At 37.0% G+C, this 16339-nt stretch overlaps 1 protein-coding gene across 1 annotated transcript in view; it reads left to right on the top strand.

The window, feature by feature from the left end:
- LOC150089625 (cilia- and flagella-associated protein 43) overlaps nt 1-16339 on the top strand; it is a 302046-nt gene that overhangs the window by 236194 nt on the left and 49513 nt on the right. Inside the window, exon 13 of the mRNA XM_090390054.1 lies at nt 13332-13574. Coding sequence (XP_090246180.1) covers nt 13332-13574 — 243 coding nt within the window. The remainder of the gene's footprint in view (nt 1-13331; nt 13575-16339) is intronic.

Genomic DNA, 16339 nt, shown 5'->3' with positions numbered 1-16339 from the left:
ATGCTTATCTTTAGTGACATTCCAATTTCTAGGCAAAATGATATTTCTCTTTTGGGGATTACCCTGACTTCTAATCTCTCTTGGCACAAGCACATTACAAATATTGCTTCCTCTGCATCTAAAAAACTTGGTTTTCTCTTTCGCTCACGGCATTACTTTTCTTCCAAACAGCTGCTCGCTCTGTATAAATCACAAATCCACCCTGCCATGGAATATTGTTCCCACATCTGGGGTGGTGCCCCCAAAACTTCTCTCAGGCTTCTTGATTACATTCAGAAGAGGGCAGTTAGGTTAATTAATGATTCATCTCTAACGGAGTCTCTCCACTTGCTGTCTCATAGATGCACTGTTTCTGCTGCATGCCTCTGCTACAGATACTTCCACGGGCACTGTTCTTCTGAATTGTCTTCTATAATTCCTGCTCTCTCTTGGAAAATAGTCCAAACACATGCCGCCACCAGCCAACATCCATTTACTGTCCATCTTCAAACTCACAGAACCAACTTTTCAATTTCCTCATTTATTCATTCAACTGCCATTTTCTGGAACAACCTTCCTTCATATGTATTTCCTGAAAATTACAGTCTACAGAAGTTGAAGTCCAATGTCAACAAATATCTTCTTTCGTCTTCTCAACTTCCAACCCAAGCACGGTACTAAGTACTATAGGTTCTAATACCTCTCGTGTTTGGGGTTTACATAAAAAAAAAATAATAATAAATATATATATATATAAAAGCAAGTTCATATGGAGGCTTGATATAAATGCAAGATCATATCGTGGCTTCATATAAATTCAAGATGATATGAGGGGGAGACCATATAAAAGCAATAGAGTCTACTAATTGTGAGAAATCTGCTGTGGGTGAGCACGTTTGGGAGGAAGATTGCCATATTTCTCCAAGTGACACAATTATCAATGATCGCATAGGTATTGGCTGTGATACTAGGGAGCAGCCTTCCTGGTGATCATTGCTCCTAGTAGCTAAATGGCTAGAAACAACATAATGACACAACATGACACAAACTACACAGGCATAATACCATACTCATTTCTGGAATTTTAGAGTTCTGTATTTATCACAGTGTACCATGGCAGAGTTGAACTAATATATAGTTGCTGCCCTGTATAAGACAGTACATGCTCACAGGTCCATGTGATCCTATCCAAGGATGAATGGTTTTTCCTAGCAACTCCCAGGCTATTTGTAGCCTTCATGTGTGTGTGTGTGTGTGTGTGTGTGTGTGTGTGTGTGTGTGTGTGTGTGTGTGTGTGTGTGGAGGATAATTCCCATGTTCCTTCAGTAACACATATTGAGTGTGATTCTACTGGCATAATTTAACAGTTTATGCTAACTGTGCAACACTGAAGCTTTCAAAGGCAACCCTTTCAGTGTTCTCCCCACAAAATTTTGCCAGCCAGGTGGTGAAGTGTAATACTTTGCAATATTATAAAATTTTCTGTTATTTATAAATGTGACTTAAGCAATCCAGAGTAAAAATTAATTGCATAATTTAACATTATATGCTCCTGTCACATCGAGCTCAATCGCATGTGTTTGATTTAATATTGATTGAGATCAGTGAGCAGCACCATATGGTACCCCAAGAATCACTTAAATTTTAACCATGCAGTCAGTTAAATTTACCAGGTGGTGTGCCCATTCGATAGGTCCTGGGTAGAACACTGCCTTTTACATATGAGGCAGTCACCTTTGAAATCTTCAGGTTTTTTTTATACCTTTTAATTGTGATATATTTTTTTATTTATTTCATCTTTTTATAGCTTTCAACTTCATAGTTTTTTTATTATTTTATCAGAGTAATTTATTGTAATTGAAATATACAATTTTATCTTGTATTCTAAAATAATGTTTTTATTTTATTTTATTAAAGATTTTTTCATGGATATGGGTTGGTGTATTTATTGCAGTTATTTTGAGTGGTTAAATTATAATTTATATTCATATTAGCAATGATATGCTTATATACTTCTCTTATCCTGCAGGGTTACATAAAAATACTGGTCTTAAATATTTTAAATAAATTGATAACAAGAGTAATATTAAATTTAATTGTCTATTCAGACCTGTCTGGATCCACAAGTTTTTGAAACTACTTAGCATTAGCATTAGTAGAGGCATATGATGCAAGAAAGCAAGCTTATGCAGCATCAGCAAAAAAAAAAAACAAAAAAAACTCCCATTTCACCCATCCATTCATTCCAACTTCCTGTACAGCTCAGCCTTTTAGGCTGTTAGCTTCCACAACAAGAGATGGAAGCCTGTTCCACCAATCAGCTACCCGCTGGCTAAAGGCAAATTTCCGTACATTTATTTTACAACGATCTTTCCTCCCTTTGAAACAATGTGTCCCCAGGTTCACAGTCTGAGCAAGAGGAAGAATCCCATCAGCATTCTGCTTGCTCAACCAATTCAAGGCCTTATACAACTCAATCAAATCATCACCTTACAGGTGCCTACTTTCCAGGTGCTGCAATTTGCAGAACTTAAGCCATTCTTGATAAGGGCATCCCTTTGTTTCCCTCACCAATCTTGTTGCTCTTCTTTGTACTCGTTCTAGCAACTCTACATCCTTCCTAAAATGAGGCCTCCAGACCTGTACATAGTACTTTAGATGTTGCCTGACCATTGCATTTGTCAATGTTAAACTTCAGTTGCCACTTCTCAGCCCATTTGCCCAACTTTATCCAGTTGGAGTAGCATATTGTCTTTACTGTTGTTAACATCCCTGCCAACCTTTGTATCATCTGCAAACTTCGATGTTAAACCTGATATACCTTCATCGATATCATTGATAAATATACAAAACAACAATGGGCCCTGGGGAACTCCACTAATAACATTTGTCCATAAAGAGCAGTGTCCATTGATTACCACTCTCTGCCTTCTCCCACTCAACCATCCCTTTATCAATTGTAGCAACTTACCCTTAATGCCATACCTCTCCAATTTGTACAGCAGTCTTCCATGTGCAACAGTATCAAAAGCTTTCCTGAAATCCAAAATGATATCAAAATTATTTTTGGCATTCAGTTCCTTTGTGACCACATCATAGTATCCAAACAAATTGGTTAGCCAAGACCTCCCTTTAACAAACTCATACTGTGTCTCAACTATTATTGCAACCTTGTCTAGATAATCCTGCAATGCCAGGGGCGCCTCCGTAGCCAGGTGGGAAGGAGCAGCAGTGCATAGCACACACTTCTTGATTAGACCGGGGTTTGAGCCCGTCACCACCAAATACGGAGGATGTGGAAAGGTCAGGGAATGACCACCGCATATCCCGGAGCAATATGGCCTTAGTTGCTAATGCTCCTAAAAACCAAATAACAAACAAACAAAAGAATGCTTTAACCGGTGATTCATTATTTTCCCAGGAACACAAGTTAAACTAACAGGTCTGTAGTTACTTGTGTAACCTTTTGAACCGCCTTTGTGAATTGGTTTGTTTGTTGTTTGTTATTTGGTTTTTAGGAGCATTAGCAACTAAGGCCATATAGCTCTGGGGATATGCGGTGGTCATTCCCTAACCTTTCCGCATCCTCCGTATTTGGTGGTCACATGTGAATTGGTGATACATTTGCACACCTCCAGTCCATGAGGACCTCCCCTGAGTCCAAGGAAGCTCTCATAAGTATGGCTAAGGCTTTGCATACTTTCTTTGCTGCCTCCTTTAATATAACTGGATAGATCCCGTCCACCGCAAGTGCAGTTTTTATGTTTAACTTCAACAATTTCTCCTCCACTTTGCTCTCAGTTATTACAATATCACTTAGCTCCCTGTTAGCATTTCATAAACTTCTGGAACTCCCCTCATTGAATAACTCCTCATGCGTGAATGTAGATTCAAAATACTCATTCAGTTTATCAGCTACCTGAGCATGATCATCAATAGTCAACCCATCTATGTTAAGTGGTCCAATCTGATTCATCTCTTTTGTTCTAGAGTTTACATAAGTAAAAAGCTATTTGCTATTTTTCTTTGCATCCTTTGTCAAAGATTTCTCGTAATCTGCCTTTGCCTGCCTAACAACCTCCTTTGTTACTTGATTACAGACTAGTTTATACCTGCCGTAAGCTTCTGTGTCACCCGATACTTTATATGCAACCCATACATTCTTCTTCTCTGCCACAAGCCTCATTAATTCATCTGACATCCATTTAGGCCTAAACCTTGAACAGTATTTCTTCTTTGGAATGAAAAGCCTAGTAGCCTCCAAAATTAAGTCCCTGAAGACTTCCCATTTAGAATTCAGCATTGGCAGCATTATCAGTTGATCCCACTATACAGAATTGAAAAACTGTCTGAGACCCCTGTAGTTACCTTTATGAAGGCAAAAACCCTTCCCTTTAGTCTTGATGGTAGTTACATCTTTAAGTAATTCCTACATCAGTACATTGTGATCACTGTCACCCAGTGGTTCCTTTATCTGCAAATTCTTAATGCCTGAATAATCACTTCTGATAATCAGATAAAGAGTATTATTACTCCCTCTGGTTGCCTCTCGAACATGTTGCTGTAGAAAACAGTCACCCAATAAATCCAAAAAAGTCTTGCTAGTGTCCGAGTGACCAATCCACAGGTTCAAGTCAATATCTGGAAAGATAAAATCCCCCATTATAAGAAATTCTGATTTTCTGACCCACTCTATTTCTCTTCACGATTGCTCATTTTACTTGTCAGATTCATTACGCCTATAACACACACACCTACCCTAATTTTTACTTTCCCAGTGCTTATGTCACACCAAACAGACTCAACATTGTATTGTCCACCAACATCAATTGGATGCACTTCCTTAGATTTTGTGTTTCTTAACTAACAGCATAACCCCTGCGCCCTTCCTGTCCTGCCTATCCTATCCTATCCTATCCTTCCCTTCCTGTATACATTGTACTCCCCAAATTTCAATCCTGCACTGCTTATGTCTGTGTGACACCACATCTCTGATATCCCAACAATATCTGCCTTTGATATCTTGACTAGCACTTCAAGATCATCAAATTTATTAACTATACTCCTAGCATTGGTGTACATGCAAGTATACATGCACCTGTTTCTACTCTTAGTTACCCTAACACAGCCCATGTATTTATTTGTTCCACTATGACTCCCAGCAGTCCTGGAAATTTCCATTGCTTTGCTTTCCAGGCTGCTGCTCATTCTAATAGAAGTAGTGCAAGAATCACATGTTGCCTCTGCCTGAGGCCACTGTTAACATTTTAGTTTGTGTATCCCCCCCCAAGCTAGCAGTTTACCAAACCACCTAACACTGCCTCGATAGCATGAGCAAATATTAAATTTTAAATTTTCTGTTTATACGTCACGACAACCAAGTCATTAGAGTTTACAATAAATTGCCAATACAAATATTTATCGTATTTAGTAGTCACAGGCTTGAATCCCGGTCCACTCAAGGAATGCGTGCTATCTTGCACCCTTTCTATTTAAGTGTACCCCATCCCTGTAGAAGCAGTCTCTTCTATCATATTGTGCTGCTTTCGCTAATTTAGAAGCAGTAGCAATCCACCTTACAGTAGAGATATATTGACAGTCTGTTCGATTTATTTTCCACCTGGGGCTGACATCTTCCAGAGAGACCTTCATGATCTCATTGTACAACTTCCTTCCCCTGTCCTACTTTTCAGGGATTTCAGTGGATATAACACCCTGTGGGGTAGTGCTGACATTAATGGAAGGGGACAGGTCATGGAGCATATGCTCACTGACAATGAGCTCTCCCTTCAAAATATGGGAACTAACACTTTCTTCTATATGCCTATCTCACTGTTTTCTGCATTGATCTTTCTATTTGCTCCCCTTCTTTCCTCTCTTCTATTAATTGGGAAGTGGAGGAGAATCCATATGGAAGTGATCACTTCCCTGTGATAACCACACTAATTCATTTAAGACCATGTCTTCCTTTTAGATTACTGTGGTGGAAGATTGATCAGGCTGACAGGAATGCCTTTCAATATCTGGCAGAATTTGACCTCAGTACAGCCTAACAATGATGCAGTGAAATACATCAGAGAAAATATTGTTCATGCAGCCACCATTCCGAAAACATCAGTTTCTAACTTTTCCCAAACCATGGTGGAATACAGAATGCACAGCAGCAAAAAAGGCTCAAAACAAAGCTTGGGGGATATTTCGATGATATCCTACCATGGCCAGTCTTATAGCCTTTAAACATGCATGGGCCAAAGCACATTACATCTGCTGTCAGAGGCAAAAGGAATCATGGATCCATTTCACGTCATCAATTACTCAGTCCACTAGCACTACTGTGGTCTGTGGGGGAAATATACATTTCACCCTTCATCAACCCTAGAATATAATGGATGCACTATTGCAGAGCCAACTACAATAGCCATTGCTCTTGGGGAAACATTTTCTAGCATCTCTGCGATATCTTCCTATTCCCCGGAGTTCCTTGTCCTGAAACATAAAAGTGAAAAACAGGCACTTAATTTCACATCAAATTGCCTTAATCCCTTATTCACTATACAGGAACTAAAAAGAGCTCTCACACTTTCTAAGGCAAGTGCTATTGCAGATGGCATCCATTATGAAATGATTAAGCACCTTTCACCAAAATCTTTGGATCACTTACTCCTTCTGTATAACAGAATCTTTATTGAAGAGCCATTTTCGGATGCCTGGTGCATGACAACCATTCTTGCCTTTGTGAAACCAGGAAAGGATCGTAAAATCTCTACCCATCATTGTCCTATCACTCTGACTAGCTGCCTATGCAAAATCCTGGACAGAATGGTTAATGTTTCATTTAATATGGTATTTAGAATTAAACACCTTCAGCATCCAGTGTGGCTTCCAAAGGAATCAGTCCACTCTGGACCATCTTATTAGACTATAAATATCCATCTAGGATGCTTTCCTATCTTGTATCTGTATTCTTTGATATGGAGAAAACATATGACACAATTTGCAGATTTGGCTATCTCGGTCATAGAGGGCATCTACCTGTTTTTATTAAAACTTTTTAGCCAATCGGTCTTTCCAAGTTAATATCAGATTCTCACTCTTTTGTTCCTTTTGCCAAGAGGAGGAAGCACAGCAAGGATCCGTTTTAAGTATTACACTTTTTGCAATCAAAGTAAATACCATCACAGAACAACTTTCTCCAAATGTTAACAGTGTTATCTGTATTGATTACTTTGGCATATTTTCTCAGTCATACAACATGAGGTTTATTGAAAGACAACTGCAAAATGCCATTGATCACCTTAACTCCTGGGCACTAGCTAATGGACTCAGGCTCTCACTGCTAAAGAAGTTTGTGTACATTTTTGTTTTAAGCATAATCTTCATCATGAACCTGAATTGATGCTCAGACAAAATGCCATTCAAAATTCTTGGGACTCGTATTTGATAAAAAGTTGACCTTTCTGGAACATATTCATCAGCTCTGTAGAAAGTACACAAGAAGCTAAAATATTCTCCATGCTCTCTCTCCTTCACATCTTGAGGTGCAGATCAATGTTGCCTACTATGCATCTATTGTGCATAGTGTGATTTGTGTGATCTAAACTAGTTTATGGGTCTCAGGTATACTCATTAGCCAGCAACAGTATACTTCGATGGCTGGATCCTGTCCAGAGCCTATACATCAAAGCAAATGAGCCATCATTATTGCTTTGATGTATGCAGTTGTCTCCAATGTATGCTTTAAAACTGAAATCCCTGCCAGACCATCCTATATGGACATCTGTTTTTGAACCACATTGTGAAAATTTGTACAATGCCTGTCAGATTTCCAGTCATCCTTTTGGTATTTGGATCCAAGAGCTACTCCAAAATATGTATATAATGTTAGACAATGTTGCCGAAACACCAAAGAACTGCTTCCACCATGACATGCTCACCTTCCCGCATGCAACTTTTCCCTTCAGAACCAGGTAAAGTCCAGCACTCCATCATCTGCCTACCTGCAACTCTATTTGCTAATCTAGCTGAACATTCTGAATTCTTGCCAGTTTACACAGATCACTCGAAGTTGGAATCATATGTAGGATCTGCTGCTATATTTCCAGACACCTCTATAGCTGAGCAGATTCTCCCTGAATGCAGGATTTTCACTGCAAAGCTGCACACTAGTCTGTGTGCAGCTCTGCAGTTAAAATACTGCATTCAGGGGGAATCTGCTCAGCTATAGAGGTGTCTGGAAATATAGCAGCAACATAGAGAGGAAGTTGTTCTTGCTTGACTCTGCCATAGGACACAGTCATCTTACACACTCGTTCCTGCTGAGGGCAGATGACCCTCCTATGTGCGAGCCTTCAACACTATTTTATCTATAAAACGTTTTAAATGATTGCATTAATTTTACTTATGCTTGTAATACATGTTTTACCACTTTTGCTCATCTGACTGGGCCTTATAACACTTAGTCAGATTTTTTCAGACAATGACCATGTGTTAGATGTTTTTAAATTTTTACAGATATATATATCATCTTGTGCATATATTTTTAATCTCAGTATGCAGGCAGTTATTCTGTTTTATATTTACCCATATTATGATGCAGTAACCTTTTTTAAAGGTTACAAATAATTCCTTTTATCCATTTTATGGCATGGTCATGGCATACTATAGCTTCAGTCACTTTGTGCTAGAAAAACAAAAATCCATCCATCTGTCATTCTCCCACTTAACCATTCCTTTATCCATAGCATAAACGTGCCCTTAATGTCACACTGTTCCAATTTATGCAGCAGATTATTATGTGCACCAGTATCAACAGTATCAGAGGCTTTCCTGAAATCCAAGTATATAATATCAAAATTATTTTTTTGCATCCTGTTCCTTTGTTACTGCATCATAGTATCTAATCCAATTGATCAGACAAGATCACCCATTGACAAACCTGTACTGTGACTAAAGTATAACTGCACTCCTGTTTAGATGGGCCTGCATTACTTCTTTAACCAGTGATCCCATTATTTTCCCTGAAATAGAAGTTAAACTAAGGGGTCTGTAATTATTCATGTCACTCTTTGTGAATTGGGGAAACATTTGCACATCTCCAGTCTACAGGGACTTCCCCTGAATCCAAGATGTGCTCATAATTATGGTTAAGAGCCTGCTTTCCTCCTTTGCTGCCTTCCTTAATATAATTGTATAGATTCCATCCACCCCAGGTGTCTTTCTTACATTTAACTTCAGCAATTTCTCTTCCGCTTTCCTCTCAGTTATTATAAAACCTTTAGCTTCCTAGTAGAATTTGATAAACTTCTGGCATCCACTTCCTTAAGGAATTCCTGACATGTGAATGTGAATGCAAGTTTATTCAGCTTTTCAGCAACCTGAGCAGGATCACTAACAGTTGAACCATCAATATCAAGTGGATCTATGTGATTCATCCTCTTCCTTCTAGTATTTATATAAGAAAGAATTCTCTGCTGTTTTTCTTTGCATCCTTTCCCAAAGATTTCTCATAATCTGCCTTAGCTTGCCTAACATCCTTTGTGCCTTGATTGCAAACTAGTTTATATCTACCATAGGTCTATATCACATGATAGTTTATATGCTTCTCATGTATTTTCTTCTCTGCAATGAGTCTCATTAGTTCGTTTGACATCCATTTAGGTCAAAGCCCTGAACAGTATTTCTTAGTCGGTATGTAAAACCTAATAGCCTCTATGATTATTTCTTTGAATGCTTCCCATTTAGAATTTGAGGATGGTAACGTCATCAGTTGGTCCTGCTGTATAGAATTTAATCTCTGTCTGAGACCACTGTAGTTGCCTTTACAATATCAAAAATCCTTCCCTTTACACTTGATGGCAGTTGCATCTTTAAGTAAGCCCCACATCAGTATGCTATGATCACTGCCACCTAGTGATATTTTATCTGCAGATTTTTAATGCATGAATATTCACTCCTGATAATCAGATCCAGTATCACTCTGTCTTCTTGCCTATCTAACGTGCTGCTGTCGCAAACAGCCATCCAATAAATCCACAAAAGTCTTGCTAATAAGTGAGCAACCCAAAAGTTCCAGTTACTATCTGCAAAGTTAAAATCCCCCTTTATAAGACATTCTGATTTACTGGCCCAGTCTGTTTCCCTGTAAAGTTTTTCGTTTTACTCATCACAGTTATTCAGCCTATCCTACTCTCCTTTTTGTTTTTCTAGTGCTTATGTCACAGCAAATTGATCCAACATTGACTTACTTGTGTCAACTGGATGCACTGCCTTAGATTTTATGTGCTTCTTAACTAAGAACTTAACCTTCCTCCTTATCCTTTCTGTACACATTGTACAGATTCAAATTCTGTATCCCTTATATTTGAGTAACACCACATCTCTGATATCCCCAAAATGTCTGCATTTGATATGACTTGATCAGCATTTCAAATTCATCAAATGTATTTACTATGCTCCTAGTATTGGTGTACATGCAACTATATATGCCCCTGTTCTTACTCTTAGTTACCCTAACATAGCCCATGTATTTCCTTGTTCCACACTGTCATTAATGTCATTGATAAATATACAAAACTGTTGTTTTGTATATTTATCAATGAAATTAATGAAGGTATATTAGGCTTTGAAATTCTTGATACCTTGCTTTCTGGATTGTTCATGTTCCAATAGAAGCAATGCAATAATCACTTTTATTTTTGCCTGCTGCTATTGTTAATCTATTAGTCTGTGTATGCTCCCAAGTTGTCAGTTTTCTGACCCACCTAACACTGCCTTAATAGCATCAGCAAATATTCTTACACCCTTTCTATTTAAGTGTATTCCATCCTTGTAGAAGCAGTCTCTCCTGTTAACAAGCATAGACCACACTGAGAAAAATTCTACCCCACAAGCCTTCCACAATCTCTCCAGTGCCAAATTGATTGACAATGCTCTCAACATGTACTCTCTCCTATCTTGTTTTGGCAGAATTTCAGACACTTTCAAATTTAACCCTAACTTGTGACATTTTCTCAGCATTGCCGTGTACTTGTTAAGCAAGTTCTCAGATCTAATCTGAATGTCATTAGATGCACAGCAGTATCATCTCTTGTGCTCTTTAAAGATGATATCTGCTCTGTGTCATTAACTTTTGCCCCTGGAAGACATACCCGAATCTTATTCCACCTATCCTTTTTGAACAATATATTTCCCTGACAGTACAGTCATCAACAATAGCTATCTCCTGTGGGACCAGCACTTTGGGCCGTGGGAATCGCTATAGGCCTTCTGTGCAAGTGCAAGCTCTGGCATTGAAGTGGGCACCTGAAAGTTTGATGGCCCTCTTACTTAATTCCTTTGAGGACATCCACCCTACTTTAAGCGCTCATAAAGGCCCATCACAATGCTGAGTTGGTGCCTCATTTCTTCACACTCTTTAATGAGTACAATATATATTTATGAAGTCATAATGTAACATTTAAAACTGACTAAAACAGAGTTATTAGAAAAGTATTTTAATAAGTTACTAGGAGGCTTTACCCCCTACTCACTTTGCTCGCCAACCCCCATTCATGCTTTTCTATGTAAAATGTAGAGGTATGATGGAGTAAGCCAAATCTTTTCTGCGTAAAAGACACACTTGTCGAAACACACTGGTCAATATCTAATCAGGAAATGACCTATGTAATTTACCTGTTCATTTGTAGTGATGTAATTTCCCCACCCACTTGTACCACGTGACCCACATCCCTCTTCTCCCATTGACTACCCCCCCCCCCCCCCCCCCGCCACGTGGCATTCTCAAGGTGGAATAAATATCACTATGTAATTATTTACCTGCGTTTGCATAAGTCATTAGGAAAAGGCCTTTTGCTTCGGGTTCCAAAATGCATGAGGAATATTGTTGCATCTGAAAGAGCAGGACTAAAATATTTACGAACTTTACAAATATTTAAAATATTTACAAAATACTAAACTACTTACAAATATACAAACTGTATCTGGTCCCTTCATCAGCTGACATAACAATGGAACATAAAATTATGCCGAGTGTGGCCATGTATTAGACAGTGAAGCACGTGCAAGAGGTTGGTGAACATTATGGAGGCAGTTGTCTTTCAATGGAAGACAACAGTGCAATTATTTACCTGTGCATTTGTAGTGACGTAATTTTCCCGCTCTCTCCTCCTATTGGCTCGAATAAATATATGACTAGGCGGAAAACATTTTTAATGTATAGATAGAAAAGCAAAATAAATAACCGATTTCTCTCAAATCTGGCTTATTAACACTATGTTTGATCTTTATCACAATTGAATAAATCACAATTATATCACAATTGAATAAATTCAAAACAAACTCAGCAATTATTTATTTTTGATTAGCTTTGAGAATTATCCATCAGATATAATTGCTTGTACAGTTGATCTTATTTTTAACTGATGATTTCCATATAATTTTAGAATACAGTTTAGTAAAATATAGGATTAAAAAAGTTCTAGAACTGAATTTTTATTTAAGTAGATATGATATTTATAAATAATTATACTTTGCAATTTTCAAAATAATGATCTTGACATTGCAAAAAAAACTTCTTCCTGGTTTCTTTTTGAAAGTTCCTTGATTGCATTTATCTTGGCTGAGTAAATCCTTCTTCATCAGAAAATCGCTATCCCTTTCATGACTTATTTAATTTGGGAAAAAAAATAAAAATCACATGATGCTTGCTGAAACGAATAAGAAGGATATTGTAATACACTTACAGAATGTTTGAAGAGGTGTTCAGAATTTTTTGTCAAACAATGAGCAGGTTCGTTGTTTTGGATTAATTTTCAATTTTCCTTTGCTCCTAGATCAGGTGTCTTGAGTCTCATTGCATCTCTAAAACACTTAATGATTTCCAAGTAAATCATTTTATTAAGAGTATGACTTCTTGATATAAATTCATACTGAATTATACTTGTTAAGCAAGTTCTCAGATCTCCCATTCTTAATGTCATTAGTACCAACATGCACAGCAGTATCATCTTTATATTCAAAAAATAATTCTACCTTAACTTAACTGTAAGTTGCCTTTCTTTTTGGATCAGTCATATGACAAGAGGAAGTTTCAATTAGGGACTGTTAAGCAAATGAATAAATGTGTCAAATGAAAATGAAAATAAGCAGCCAAGCAGCGTATAGAAGAAATTCTGATTGAAAAGTTGTGTGTATAACAGAGCCCACTAATAGAGACTATACTGAAAAATTCTTAATATAAGTCATCCTTGTTATAATTTACTTTTACTTATCACTTTTAGGAATTTTAATATATATATATATTTTTATTATGATCCACAATAACCTGTATTTTATTCTTATCCATATTTGATTAGCGATTGGGCAACCGAAAATTGGCAGCAATAGTTGAAAGTCAGCATGTTCACTTTGGAATTCGTCAACTTCAATGGGATCTAGAGCGGCTTGAAATGGAAAAGGAGGATCTACTGCAGCTATTACGTGATATACAGACCTTCAAAGTAACAAGAGATATGAGACGTTTCTTGGGTGGAGACAAAGACTTTGATCATAACACTAAAATCGAAATATTGGAAAGGGCATTACATATGCAAGAAAAGGTAGATAAAAACAAAATAATTAGCATTAGTAGAGGCATTTGATGCAAGAAAGCAAGCTTATGCAGCATCAGCCAAAAAAAAATAATAATAATAATTCCCTTAAGTCATTTCTTTACATCAGTGACTTTTATTGCAATTTATTTTTATTTTCTAGAAAACCAAGAAGATAATGCCATTAATTCATTGGCATTTATGGATGTGTCATTTTGACCACAATTTTTTAATTACCTTTTTGCTCTTAAAACTATTCCATTATTATCTATTTCATTATTATCTAAAACTATTCCATTATTAATGTAAATTAGATATTACCCATATCTAATTTACATTACCTTTCATGAAAAGATTTTTCTTGGTTTCTCCTTTGAAGATTTTAGAAATCTCTGTTGAATGTAATCAAAAGCAAATTTCCATAAAAAACCCTATGAGCTTTGTGCCCAAGTGCTATTAGGTAGAAAATCCAGCTATATAATGCTTGGAGAGAGAGCTTTTTTCATGGTTTTTCACATCCCTTCTGTCATATAGTACAGGTGATCTTTTGAAACTATGTTGGGCATCATGGCAAGATCCAATCTCCCTCACCCTTATGGAACAGCTTTAAAATAGACTCACAGACTAGTCACTAGATTAGAGGACAGCATCATAGGGTATCATGGCTGTACCCAAGCTGATTTCATGTAATCATTCCATTGTCACAGAAGTTGCCTCAAAGAAAGTAGGCATGCATACATTTCAAATTAATTTCAAAGTGAAGTCCCCTTAATACATTTCTAAATTTCTTTTTGCTGTTTTTTTTTAGTTTTTGGAATCAGCAACTTAGAGCATATTGCACCATTGTTTATTATGACAGTAGAAGTGTGCATGTATGTGTTTTTTCATGGGCTGAAAAACACAGTAATTCACAGGGACTTTTCCCTGTGAATTACTTCCTCTGCCTGATATCTGCTATCTACAGCCTCAGTTATAGAAGACTTCAGAAATTCCTCTATTGTTAATGGGATTTGAACCCAGACCTCTCCAAATGAGTGACAATTGGTAAATCGCTTGTACTCTCATGACAAAACTTCTTTCTGTACCCATTATCGAAAAATAAACATAAGGCCTGGGTTGGGATAGGGGAATCTGAATGTAAAGATTACAAACTCACTCCCAATTTCAGAAATTTCATTACCGGCATACAGAGAATGAGAACAGGATTCCCCTGCAGCAGAGTGAATCCAGCACATCACCTCTGAAAGGTTGCCAATCTCTGCACTGGAAACTAGACGGAACCTAACTGAAATACTTTAGGATAGTCTAGATAATGGTATAGAGGGCACTGTTGATACCATTATATATATACATTTGGACCTGTATATAACGAAATTGATTGTTCACTTGAAAAAATTCGTTAAACAAAAATTTCATTATAAAGAAATATGATCTTTCCAACAATGAAAAATACTGTAATTCAACATTCAGAAATATAGTAAACGGCAGGAAATAAATCAGAAATAAGTGGGAATGAATAAATTTTCTAACATTTTAAAACAATTAATTTATTAATACATACATATTAAGAATTTACTACTTAAATGATGTACACAATATATTATTAGTACACTTTTAAGAATTATTTCGTAAAATATTTGGCTATTTTTTGTACACTTGATTTTATTGTACATCATTCATAAAAACATTCACATTTGTTTAAACACTCAACTATATATTTCTTGGCACATTTTCTTCACACTGAAGGCTTTTAACTTTTTCCTGGAACGTTCCAGGAAAAATATTCCTGGAACCTTTTTGTCACACTGAAGATGCAAAGTTTCAAATGCTGCCAACATTGGAAGGTTTAATATTACCCTCACTGCCTTCGTTGCCCTCATTTTCATCCAACTCATCGCTGATATTGTCACTGGTTTTTTGAATACTCTCCAAAATGTTGGATTCACTCTGATATTCAGCTACTATGAAATTATTATGAATTCCTAAAAATTTGTCAAAAAAATTTCTTCACTGATAAAATCTCTCACTTGGAGTTCTTCCCAAGACTGCTCAATATCTTGCAGTAATTCATCCCTCTCATCGCTGTTAATTGGTGTTTTAGCAAAACAGTTTTGCAAAACAAATTCTTAATTGTTGTTTCCATCACATCTTGATGCCACACTTTCACCAACTCTGATATGCACATCTGCAAATATATAACAGAATCTATAGGTTGATTGGTTTCTATTCTCAGTATAATTTTTTTCAGTATGTGCCTTCAGTAGTGCATTTTCAAATTCTTGATGATGCCTTGGTCCATTGGCTGCAGTTTAGATGAGGTATTCGGAGGGAAGAAAACAAGCTTCACATTTGTAAGTTTTGAAATTACTGAGTGAAGGTGGGCAGGGCAGTTGTCGAAAATCAACATGATTTTCTGTTTTCTTTCATCATCTTTCTATCAAAATGTAAAATCCACTGTTCAAAAATTTCACTTGTCACTGTCACAGATATGAAGTTCAGAGAACTTCATATCTGACTGCACAATTATCCCTAAGTCTTTTTCATTTTCCACTACCCTGAGTATAGTGCCACACAGTTGGTATGTTAATCTGGGATTACTGCTACCCATGGCACGATGAAATCATATGGATTTTAGGGGTACAGTGGAGAAGAGAAGCCAAGGAGGAAACAAGATGGAAGTTTCCTTTGGGAGTGGACCTTTGTCCGGCAGTGGACTAGGAATGGTTGAAGAAGAAGAAAAACATTAGGTGTCTTGAACACAAGACTGATATAGG

This window comes from Mastigoproctus giganteus, chromosome 2 (genome assembly GCF_048544385.1).
Source record: "Mastigoproctus giganteus isolate SK-2022 chromosome 2, ASM4854438v1, whole genome shotgun sequence".
Classification (NCBI taxonomy): Eukaryota; Metazoa; Arthropoda; class Arachnida; order Uropygi; family Thelyphonidae; genus Mastigoproctus; species Mastigoproctus giganteus.
Note: the sequence above shows the minus strand (reverse complement) of the source record. Positions and strands in the feature narration are given on the sequence as shown.